This window comes from Arachis stenosperma, chromosome 2 (assembly GCF_014773155.1).
Source record: "Arachis stenosperma cultivar V10309 chromosome 2, arast.V10309.gnm1.PFL2, whole genome shotgun sequence".
In the NCBI taxonomy this organism is placed as follows: domain Eukaryota; kingdom Viridiplantae; phylum Streptophyta; class Magnoliopsida; order Fabales; family Fabaceae; genus Arachis; species Arachis stenosperma.
Genome location: NC_080378.1, coordinates 81,358,919 through 81,370,412, shown reverse-complemented (window position 1 = coordinate 81,370,412; position 11,494 = coordinate 81,358,919). Strand labels below are relative to the sequence as shown.

Below are 11,494 nucleotides of genomic sequence, written 5' to 3'. Positions count from 1 at the left end.
TTCTTGATTATGGTTATTTATGATGATCTTAATTTTTTTGATTGAGTTGTTTAAAAAATTAATGTTATGGTATGATTCTGATTTTTGTGCTATATATGTTAATTTGTGTGCTATGCTAAACAAAAATGTGTGCTGTACTTAAATATTTGCGTGTTATGATAAACCAGAATTTATTTAATGATATATGTTAAATTAGTATGAGCTATCAAGGTGCTTTAATTACTTGTGTGCTACGAAAATGAAGGAGTGTGTGTTGTTTCACTTTATTTGATTTACACATGTGATGTGATATGGTGTAATAAAACTCAATAAAAGAATATACACATAAATTTTGGTGGAGCAAAATTTGTATATTGTGCTTCAAAAATTTGTATGTTATGATTAAAAAATTTGTGTATTATGTGAAAAAATTTGTGTGTTATATTGATAAGTTTGTGTTATATTCTAATTTTCATGTGCCATACTTAAAAAATTTGTATGCTATGCTTCGAAATTTGTGTATTTTTCAACAAAAATTTGTGTTACAAAAAGTGTAGAAAAACTTGTACACGTAGTTCAAACTTTTTGAATTATGCGCTAATGGAGCACTTTTGAAAGTGATTTTTATTGTAGTTGGGCCAACTTGGTTGAATTAGGTTGCCAAAAAGATTTGAATATGTAACATTATTCTTTATTTTTCGGTAGAGTAATTACTCAAATCAGTCCTCAAAGATTTTTAAAATTGACATTTTAATCTCCAAAGAAAATTAATACACAGATCAATTCTCAACGTTTTTCTCTATCAGACATAACAGTCCGCTATCCATTTTATTTTTACTTTATGTCAACCTTTATTATTATTAACTTAACTTTATGCATGTGGACGATGACACTAACATATTAATACATTCTTTTCGTTAGAAACAAGTAAGGTGAATAATGATGTTTTAAAATACAAATTAAAATATTTTCTTTTAATACAAATATGATTTTTAAAATAGGACATTTTTCATTACATTAAATACAAAAATATCAAATAATTTTAATTTTAAATTTTTTGTAGAATAATTTTATTATTATTATTATTATTATTATTATTATTATTATTATTATTATTATTATTATTATTATTGATTGATTGATTGATTATATATATACTTTTTATATTATAAATACATATATAAAAATCTAATGAATAAATTTATTATTTGTAATATTTAATTTTATTTTTTTTTTTGATTTATATAGAACATTAGTGTCAAACACTAAAATTGTATTTAGAATGGAAATTGAGGTTGAGACAGAAATTGAAAGACTGAAATTAAATTAAGTTTTTATATTGTGTTTGGTGTAAAATATATAAGATTGAGCTATATCTTAGTATCCTATTTAATTCAACATAAATATGAAGATGAAATAAGAATATTTATTAAAATATCTGTAGTTATTAAAGAAAATGTTGAAGTTCTAGTCTCCGTTTTTAGAAATTTTAGTCCTTTATGTTCTTACTTTCTGCCAGTACTAAAGATACTGAAATTTTGTATCCGAGATTAAAATTTGAGTGAATTTCCATCTCGGCCCATGATAATTTTTTCAAAGGACTACGAGGTCCCGATAAAAAATATCATTTCTGGTACTTGATATTTAATTTCGTGAGACTGGGTAACCCATCTGTCAATAATCTCTCTTTAGAACATATTTAATTAACACATTAATCATTAATATATCTTCCATTTAATTTTTATAAGTAAAAACAATTTAAAAATCACTAATATTTTTTAGTTTTATATAATAAATTTAACTAATTTATTTGAAAAAGGTAATTAAAAAAATAAACAACTTTGATAATTATCCTTAAAAGATAATAAAACTCCCAATGAAAAAATTTATCAATCCTAATTAGTTTTTAATTGATAAATCAATAGTTTAACATTTCATGTAGGCTTATTACGTTAATACAGAGATAAAATATTAACAAGACTAATCAGTCTCACAGAAATAAAGATCAAAGATCAAAAATAATATTCTTTTTGTTGAAAATTTTGTTATCTTTTAAAATAATTATAAAAAACAGAGACAGTTTACAACTTTTCTCTAAAAATTTTAGTTTCAATTTTTAACTATCAAATATAATATTAAGTCTTTGACCCAATTTCAATCTCTAAAAAACAAACACTACTTATTTTCTTAAGAATTACCTAGACGAATATGTTGAAGGTGACCGAAATAGAAGAATCCAGGAAGGTGTGGCGGTTAAATGTGGCTGATCCAACGGTGGGTGACACCAGCATAGGAGAATTTCGACGCTCAATGTCTTTAATGAGGTAGCAAATTTTATGTGTGTATGCGTAATGAATTATTCTTGGAGAAGTTGGTTCGATGATGATTCGTTTTTTAGCTATCATTTAAAAAGTTTTTGGGATTAAGCTTTGAAATCTTTGGGTTGATACCAGGACTCAGTTAGGTAAAGGTTAAAGTTCGAATTAGGAATGATAACACAATCCATACTCACAGATATTCAATACATCTTTATCCAATCATGAGAAGTAATTATCCAATTCGATTTGGGTACTTGAACAAATGGACAGGATTGGATTTTGAATGTGTCTGTCTAATTTTGTATATTCATTTTTAACATTGTATGACTTTTTATTTTTTAATTTAATATATGTTTGGATAGTATTTATACTTTAAAATTTAATTTTGTATACTCCAAAATATTACTAACAATATCTAACAAAAATAAAATAAAAGTATAAGTGTTTTTTGTTGGCAAAAACACGCAATATTATATCAAACCAAATAACGTGGTACATATAAATTAACCTTCATGCTTTTTATTTATTAGAATGGATGAATAATTGCATGAGGTGCAAGTAATAAATTAATAATCATGGTATAAACTGAAGATCTGCATCTTCTTTCTCCCAACTAGTTATTGTCATACCAGAATTGCTTTTGAAGATAATCGATTGTATTTTTGTCTATTTGAAAGGCTTTGGCTAAAACTTCCTCAGATATTGGAGGAGTAGATCCAAAAACAGCATTGGCGATAGTGATAACTCCTGCATTTTGACTGCTTAGAGCAGCAATAGCAACAGCATTGCCATAACCAACATTCAATTGGAAGTGAGGAAGCCCGATTGGAAACACAAACACGTCACCCTTGTTTAGCACTTTGGTGAAAAGACGGTTCTGTCCATTGTTTTGGTTAGAGGTGACAAATCCAACATGAAGAGTGCCTTCAATGACAATAACAATCTCTGTGCCTCTCGGGTGAATGTGAGGAGGGTTTAATCCTCTGGGTGCAAAGTCTATACGAGCTAAGGATATGCCTAGTGTGTTGAGTCCGAATAATTCATTAACGCTAACTGGAGTAACTTTTGAACCAAGTTTATTCGTAGTGTTTCCAGCATCAACGTGTTTAAAGAAATCTTCAGCTACCACAAGCATAGGATCTTTGCAAAATTTTCCATTTACAAAAACTGCAATTCAAAAAAAAATGTTTTATTAAAAAATAAGGCAACTAAATGATCTTTTACGTGAATGAAACTTAAAATTCAAGTAATTAAATTATCTTTTAACCAATTCCAAATCGTCCAAGTAATTGGTCTAAGTGTTCTTATGCTAGAGGTCACTTAGTCTAATAACAGAAGTCGCTTAGACCAATTACTTTGATGTTTGAATATCAGTTAGAAATTTCAAATTGTGAAAGAACGCTTTGTCTTTGGAACAAATAATGAGGCAAGAACATTTATTTTGAAATGTATATAAGGAGTGTGCTTTTTATACATACCAGCAGATTTGGTATCATTAACTGCCACACAAAAGTCTTGGAGAGGGCTGGGATCATAGGCAGAGGCAAAAGATGATGCCAAAGCCAGAAAGGCAACAATGAAGTGTGCAATTATTGTCATCTTGTCTCTCGTAATTAAAATCAAGTCTTCTCTCTTAATTGTTGTGTTGTATATATATAATGCTTGTATGTGAATGTTGAAATTTATTACATGGGACGGATTGTATTTATAGGGAGGATCCATTGACATGGTTTTTCCCTTTAATTAATTAATTAATTAATCTTTACAGGGATTAGTTCTCTAATTAATGTATGAACCATTCTTCAACAAACTATATGCATGCTAGTTCAAATGAATTAGTAATGTATTACCTCGTCTAATCACAGTGTTGCCTGAAATATTAGTTTTATAATGGGAACAATACGCCTTATGATTAAATGTTCAGAGTTGGTAGCCTTAAGAGTTAAGACTCAGTACACGGTGGTTAAAATTTAATCCATACTCTTACGTCTAATACCATATATGAAATATTCTTAAATTATTTTATTAATTTTTATAATTTTATTAAATTTATAATTAAATTTTATATTTTTTTAAGTTCTTAAATCATTTTAGATTTTTTAATTAGATTTCTGCTGTAAAAAAATATTTGTATTAATAGAATATTTTATTTTTAAATTAAAGAGATTATTTGTATTTGTAAATGAGATATTTATTTTAAAAATAAAATATTTTATTAATTTAAATATTTTTATCATGATAAAATTTAATTAAAAAAATTAAATTTATAACAAAATATAATAAATTAATTACAAATTTAATAAAATTATAAATACAGTAATTAAACCTAAAATATTTCTCCATTTTCAACCTTATGTTTTTGAAGTTGCGTGTGGACAAGTTGATGATTTTTTCATCTTTGACCATGTCTAAACCTGAAAAATTCTCTTATAAATCCATAATAGTGTTGAGTTTTGTGCCTAATCATTAAACTTCCTTTTTGGGATAACCGGAACTTAGATTAATATATTCTAATGTTTGACATAGTGTTGTTAGGATGTTATTTTTAAATGTGAAATTATTTAATTAGAGAAGTAAAGATTGAATCGTCTGATTTGTTAGAGGTATAAAAATCGGACCGTTTAATTTGTTAAGATACAAAAATTGCACCGTCTTGTAAAAAGTACAGAAATCAGACCGTCTAATTTGTAGAGGTACATAAATCGGACTGTTCAATTTGTATTAAAAAAATTAAAAAATTTGAGATACAAAAATTGAACCCTTTGATTTGTGTACTTTCCACCATCTTAAAAAATACCAAAAATTATAATATTAAAATATATCACTACTTCTATTTTCATACTTAAAAAAAAGTCTTATTGTATGTAATTTTTTGTCATTTAGCAGTTGACTCTGAATGATCAATTCACTCCTATATCTAAAGGCTCTTTTTTTTAATATGATTTCCAGTTGACTCTGAATGATCAATTTACCCCTACATCTAAAGGCTCTTTTTTAATATGATTTCCAATTGTGAGTAACGCTGCTTTATGGAGATTGCGGGTGATTTACACGGTTGTGACAGCGTAACGTTGGAGTTTGGTGGGGGATGAAATCGGACCGTTCGATTTCTTGCTGGGAGAAAGGAACACAAATCAAACGGTCAATTCATACATTAATTCATTTTACCTATTTGCAATCCGAAACAATCGGGGGTTGTTGGGAATCGGCGCAAGAAATGGTAGCCAGATCCAAGCATAAGTAAGCAAAAGTGTCAAAGGACCGTCCATCTTCTTGCAGTTGACACGAGTTGCCCTACACAATGATCTATACAGGTGTGCGAGGCATACCGAACCCCAACTAAACTGTATGATCCTCGCAAAGTTACGGAGCAAAGGCAGAAATTTCCAGTACACCGCTGCACCCGACTTATCTCCAAACAAAATAGTCCCAAACAACAACATTATGTAACACTTTACATACATCTGAATGTGAATATCATCAGTCAACACTATGCGATCTTTCAAACCCCTAAACCACGTCAATTTTATAAAGCTTCCTCTACAGTCTGTCTTCCTCGGTGCAACTCCAAACTGGTGCAAACACTCGACCTTCATTGCCTCAAAATTACTCATAGTCGATCCTGTAACTGGAAGACTATTTATCAGCAGATTGAGAATCATTGCCACATCCTCCAACGTCACCGCACACTTACCAACCGGAAAATGAAATGTGTGAGTCTCAGGCTGCTATCTCTCAACCATTAATCATTGCTGACTGACACTAGATTACTCCAATTTGAAAAACATAATAAAAACCTGTCTCCCATAAGTGACCCTCAATAATTTGGTTGTACAAATCAAACGGCTTTAAATAATCACATATCAACATCTGTGAACCCTACAATATCATATTTCCTTTATAAGTACCAGTGTAATATAATTATCTTAACAATAATATAATTTTTCTTACATGTCTATTATTATAACTAACTACCTGCATAGTTGCCTATCAAACATACATTATAAACATATATAGTAAATCTGTCTAATTTTTTGTCTAAATTATACTAAATTATGTTAAACTCAATTATTAATAACTATAAATAATAATAATACTAATAATAATAATAATTAAGATTATCTACCAATAATAATAATAATAATAATAATAATAAAATTTATCTACAGATCTCATTCATTGATTCATTTCATTTATAACATATTAACCAATAATAATCATGAATCTAAAACCAAATCAAATAAAAAACCTAACACTACATACATATTATTAACTAATCAAGTGTACAGAGGCTTTATAAAGGGTAAACACTAACTAATTAACTCTACTTTAATTTCTATTTCTAACACCTAACAGTAATATATTATCTCTCTACTTAGTGCTATTATAATATATATTGCTATTAAAAATCTTAATTTTATCACTACTATTATTTATTTACTAAATCAAAATATTAAAAAATATAAACTTACATAATTAAGATGCTCAAAATAGTTAACAATATGAAGTTTTGGTTGATTTATTTTTTTTATTTTTCTTCTTTTTGGCATTGCTTTCCAATTTTTTTTTAGTTTTTCCGGTGGTCCAACAATGGTGAGAGTGAATAAGGTTGTGGGTTTGGGGAACAAAGAGAGAGAGATGAGAGTGAAAGTGAAAGCTACTGGAAAAAAAAGACACTCGCAATGGGATTTTCTTGGAACGGAGCCAACGATAAGTGCATGCTTGCCACGTGGTAGCACGATGCAAATCAGATTCACCGATTAGCATACCGTCCTATTACTGAAATCGGACCGTCCGATTTCAATTCCTCAAATCAGTTCGTCCAATTTCAGTTCACCAGCCATCACAGTTCGGTGATACACCCTGAACCCCTGTAATCCTGTTATACACGATCCCTTCTTCCATATCAAAATTAAAAAGCTCATATCTAAAATGAAAAATATTATTTTAGAGAATTTGTAAATTAGAGAAAAAGATTGGAGTATATCTCTCACTTTTTCGTGTCGGAGCAGCTGTCGTTAGATTCTATTCGTTGGTTCAAGTGTTCAAGCAGTTATAATCAAAGGATTTGGGTCCTCTCAGTTTTGAGTTTTATTTTAGATGATAAAGTATGATTTTTTACCATTTATTTTATAAGTGAAATTAAAAGAAAATATGAGAAAAAATCATTTAAGAGTAAAAAATCACACTTTATCTTCTAAAATAAAAATTTAAAATTTAAAAGATTCAAATTTATAATGAAACGAGCTTTTATGTGTCTTAGTACAAAATAAAAACCTAAAAAAGCTTGAGATAATTGCAAAACATATATTTTTTTATTCGGGAATATAACCAACTTGACAAAATTTAAAGTGTGATGCAAGTGAGATAATTGAAATGCTTCATCGGCATAAGATCTACGAGACTAAATCCCATCAAATAAAGATCACTGCATTATTTTAAAACAGGATTAAAAGACAGTAATTCTTCCCATTATTTATTAAATAACAAAACATGAAAACTTGTAAACTAAATTTCATTTGGTTTAAAATTATTAAATTCAGTAGATGAACAACGAAATAGAAGCGCAAAACAATATTATCAAATTTATAAAAAAAATAATGAGAATGAACATTCCTTTAAGTCTAATTTTAGTAACATATTTTAATTTTTAGTTAATAAAAAATTCAATATCAACGTGAAATCATATGTTAACATGAACAGAGAATTATTTTTCGGGGAAACCACGCCAACTTTAAATGTTAGTGTATTAGTCGGCGATAACGTGTCGATTGATTCACTCTTTTAGTTATCACATGCAAATAAAAATTATAGCAAATGATATTAATTTGGATTTTTCAGAGACAATTACTGTAGTTTTGTTTGAGGCGATAATCATAGTTGTCGTTTAATCAACACACATCTTTTTGAGTGGTAGCTCTCCACAGTTTTTTTATGAATTTGTTCGTGAGTTTTTGGTACCAATTGTTTTGACTAATTCAACTATACAGAAACACAAAAAAATAATCATCACAATTATCATTTGGAGATTTTATGCCCATGCTTTACAAGTAAGATATTCATTGTTTCATTAATATGATCTTTATATAATCCTATATGCTTAATTTAATCCTATGATGAATTTTATACATATTTAATTTAATCTTCATCCATAATTAGTCGTTGATTTTTCTTAAACATAATTCTAAATGAGTGGTACGTAAATAATGAACATATATACTAATGTCAACTATCAATTGAATATAGTAAATGATAGGTATGCTATTTAATTAATCAATTACAAACAGTAAATGATTTAGGGAAGGCTATGTATTTTATCATTATTGTAGATAGCATTTTAACTTTTTTTTTTTATTATCAGATTGTAAATCACAATGTCAATGATTCTATGAGATATAGAAAAACATGGAATGAGCGAAGCAGAGAATAGAAGCGAGGGTTTGAGGGTGAAGCACGGAGAGAATGATGGCAAAATTGTCGAAAAAAAATAAGGGGAGGGTGTAAGTGGATGTGCATCAGGTAATAAGGAGGGTCATTTTTGGAATGATTGTCAGAAGGTTTCTAAGGTGTCTTTTTAAGATAAGGTTATTTGTGCAGCAAAGTCGAAGGCTTTTGCACTCGTCAGATCTTTATCAGGGGATGGTATTGCGACGGTGGTTGACAAACAGTGTGATTCTCAGCCACCGTGTGTAAGCTTTACGAAAGAGGCGAAGACATATTTGGCCGAACCTTACAGAGAAGCCTTAGTGATCAAGGTCCTGGATCGGAAATATAGTTACACAGCTCTTTCTTATAAACTGAGGGTAGTATGGCGCATCAAAAGAGGTTTCAATCTGTTAGATGTGGGTTTCGGGTATTTTCTGGTGAAATTTGATGCCGCTGAGGATCGTGAGAAGGTCATGTTTGGTGTTCTTTGGTTGATCGAGGGCCACTACGTTGCGGTAAAACCATGGGATGTTGATTTCTGTCCTAGTGAACAATCTTTCGATTCTACGCTAGTCTGGATCCGGGTCTCGGTCTCCCTATCTGGTGCTATCAAGAGTAGGCAATGCTACGTATTGCAGCTGTGATAGGAGTCCCGGTAAAAGTTGATTGGCTACCAAACTGGCAGAGAGGGGAAGATATGTTCATGCCTGTGTTCAAGTAAATCTGGAATTGCTGGTGATAAAAAATATTATTGTTGAGGGGTGTCGCTTATAATGTGGAGTATGAAAGTTTAACTTTACTTTATGAAACTTGCGCAAGATATGGCCATGACAAGTCCTAATGTTTAGAAAGGATTTCCATGGAAGATAAAAGGAATGAGTCTGGGCAGGAAAGGAGAAGGGCGATGCTTCATTGGATCCATGAACTCAAATTCAAAAAGTAATCGAAACGGAAGTTGGTGATGAGGCCGATATTGTAGGCGAGGATGGTTGCAATAATTTGCATGCTAAGCCTGATTGTGATTCTTTGCATGAAACCGAGGGTGATTTAATGCATGGGACCAACACTAATTGCATGAAGGAAAGTAGAGAGGGAAATGTGGGTTGGGAGCAAGTCCAAAGGAAAGAAAAAGCAAAGGTGGGCCACAAACCAACATTAAAGGCCCAAGGAACAAAACATTCTAACAGGTTCAGGCGGTCAAAAAAGGCCAAATCTTCAGTTTTCACGTCGATCCAGAGGGCATGGAGAGCAGGTCGGGCGGGATGTATTGCGGCGTGCACCATCTTCCCTTCAGACGCCGTTGACACGAGGACCAGCTATAAGGAAACGTCTGCGGCCGGCATCATTGCAAACCTCGCCGATATTGGAGGTGCGGCGGGGGAAGCGCTGGTGCTTAGGGGTCAACCCGAGATTCCATTAGCTATGAGAGTGGCGCCGCCACCGCTGATTCCTATTAATGAGGGTCGGAAGGATGACGTTGCAACAACGTTCCACAAGGAAGGGACACATGGCGGTCCTGAGGGGCTGCAACGCTGATTTCTATTGCAAATGTGTCTCGAGAGAACCATGTCTCATCAACGAATCGAAAGGAAGTTAAATATTCCAATGAGGTTGGTGGTGCAAGTTAATTTTCACTAATTATAATACTCTCTTATTTTTTTATGGATAGTTTAAATATTTTAGTTTAGAATATTTGGTGTGCTTCCAATAAGTTAGCTCGAGTGAATTGTAAAGAACTTGTTAGAAAATTTAAACCCGCTTTTTTTTTATTATGGTTGAGACTCATGTCCCTTTTCAACATTTGAAACTATTCTGGGAAAGATTTGGATACTATCCTATTGGTATAGAAGAGGCAGTACGATATAAGAGTGGTATATGGTTCCTTTCTTCTCTGCAAGGTACTTGCTGCAAATTGGTTGGTACTTGTGGTCAGTGTGTCACGATCGAAGTTCAGTTTGAGAGTGTGGTTTGAAGGTGTAGTGCTATTTATGGTAGCCCTCAACATCAAACCAGAAGTCTACTTTGGGATTGTCTGGTAGCTAATTTGACGAATTTTCAAGGGCCTTGGATTGTCCTCGGCGATTTTAATGAAGTCTTATTCTCTCATGAAGCTAAGGGTTGCCATTTTTCAAGTCGACATGCGGATTAGTTTGCCAGTTTTCTAGGAGATAGTGCTCTGTTTTATTTGAAGACTATAGGGAGATGTTTTTCTTGGTACAAGAGGGTGAAAAATAGTATTGAGGTGGCAAAAAAACTTGATCGGATTTGTATTAATACCGGATGGCTATCTTTTTTTCCTGAGGCCTATGCAGAAATTTTGAATAGACTGCAGTCAGATCACTGTCCTATCTTGGTGCGCTGTAAAGGGCCTCCACAGCAAAAAAGGAATAGACCATTTCATTTTATGGCGGCGTGGGCAACTCATCCTAGTTACAGAGATATTGTGAAACAGCCTTGGTGGTCTGACTTTAGAGGGATGCAAAGCAAGCTCTCGGAGGTACAGAGAAATTCTCTTGAATTTAATTCTAAAGTGTTCGGTAATATTTTTGTTAGGAAATATAAACTTGAGCGACAAATTAATTATCTTCAGAAGTATTTGGAAGAGAGGGAAGACTTTTACATGTGTCAAAGGGAGCAACAGTTGATTGAGAATTATAATAACACTCTTGTGCAACAGAAACTACTTTGGTTTCAAAAATCAAGAGAACAGTGGGTGAAATTTGGGGACAGAAATACCAGCTTCTTCCATGTTCAGACTCTTGTACGAAGGA

The 11,494-nt window shown here is 31.4% G+C and overlaps 1 protein-coding gene across 1 annotated transcript; it reads right to left on the bottom strand.

Annotated features, from left to right (window-relative positions):
* Positions 1-2,766: 2,766 nt before the first annotated feature.
* On the bottom strand, positions 2,767-3,956 carry LOC130961660 (germin-like protein subfamily 1 member 7). The gene is made up of 2 exons (XM_057887641.1): positions 3,776-3,956; positions 2,767-3,464 (listed from the first exon to the last, which is right to left on the bottom strand). The coding sequence occupies exons 1-2, from the start codon at positions 3,894-3,896 to the stop codon at positions 2,911-2,913; spliced, it is 675 nt and encodes a 224-aa protein (XP_057743624.1). The 5' UTR covers positions 3,897-3,956; the 3' UTR covers positions 2,767-2,910.
* Positions 3,957-11,494: the final 7,538 nt, after the last annotated feature.

Excerpts from the sequence above, each read along its gene's own strand:
- LOC130961660 (XM_057887641.1), bottom strand. The coding sequence starts at position 3,896 with ATGACAATAATTGCACACTTCATTGTTGCCTTTCTGGCTTTGGCATCA. Across the intron at positions 3,465-3,775 it reads TAATGATACCAAATCTGCTG|TTTTTGTAAATGGAAAATTT; the intron begins GTATGTATAAAA and ends TTTGAATTGCAG.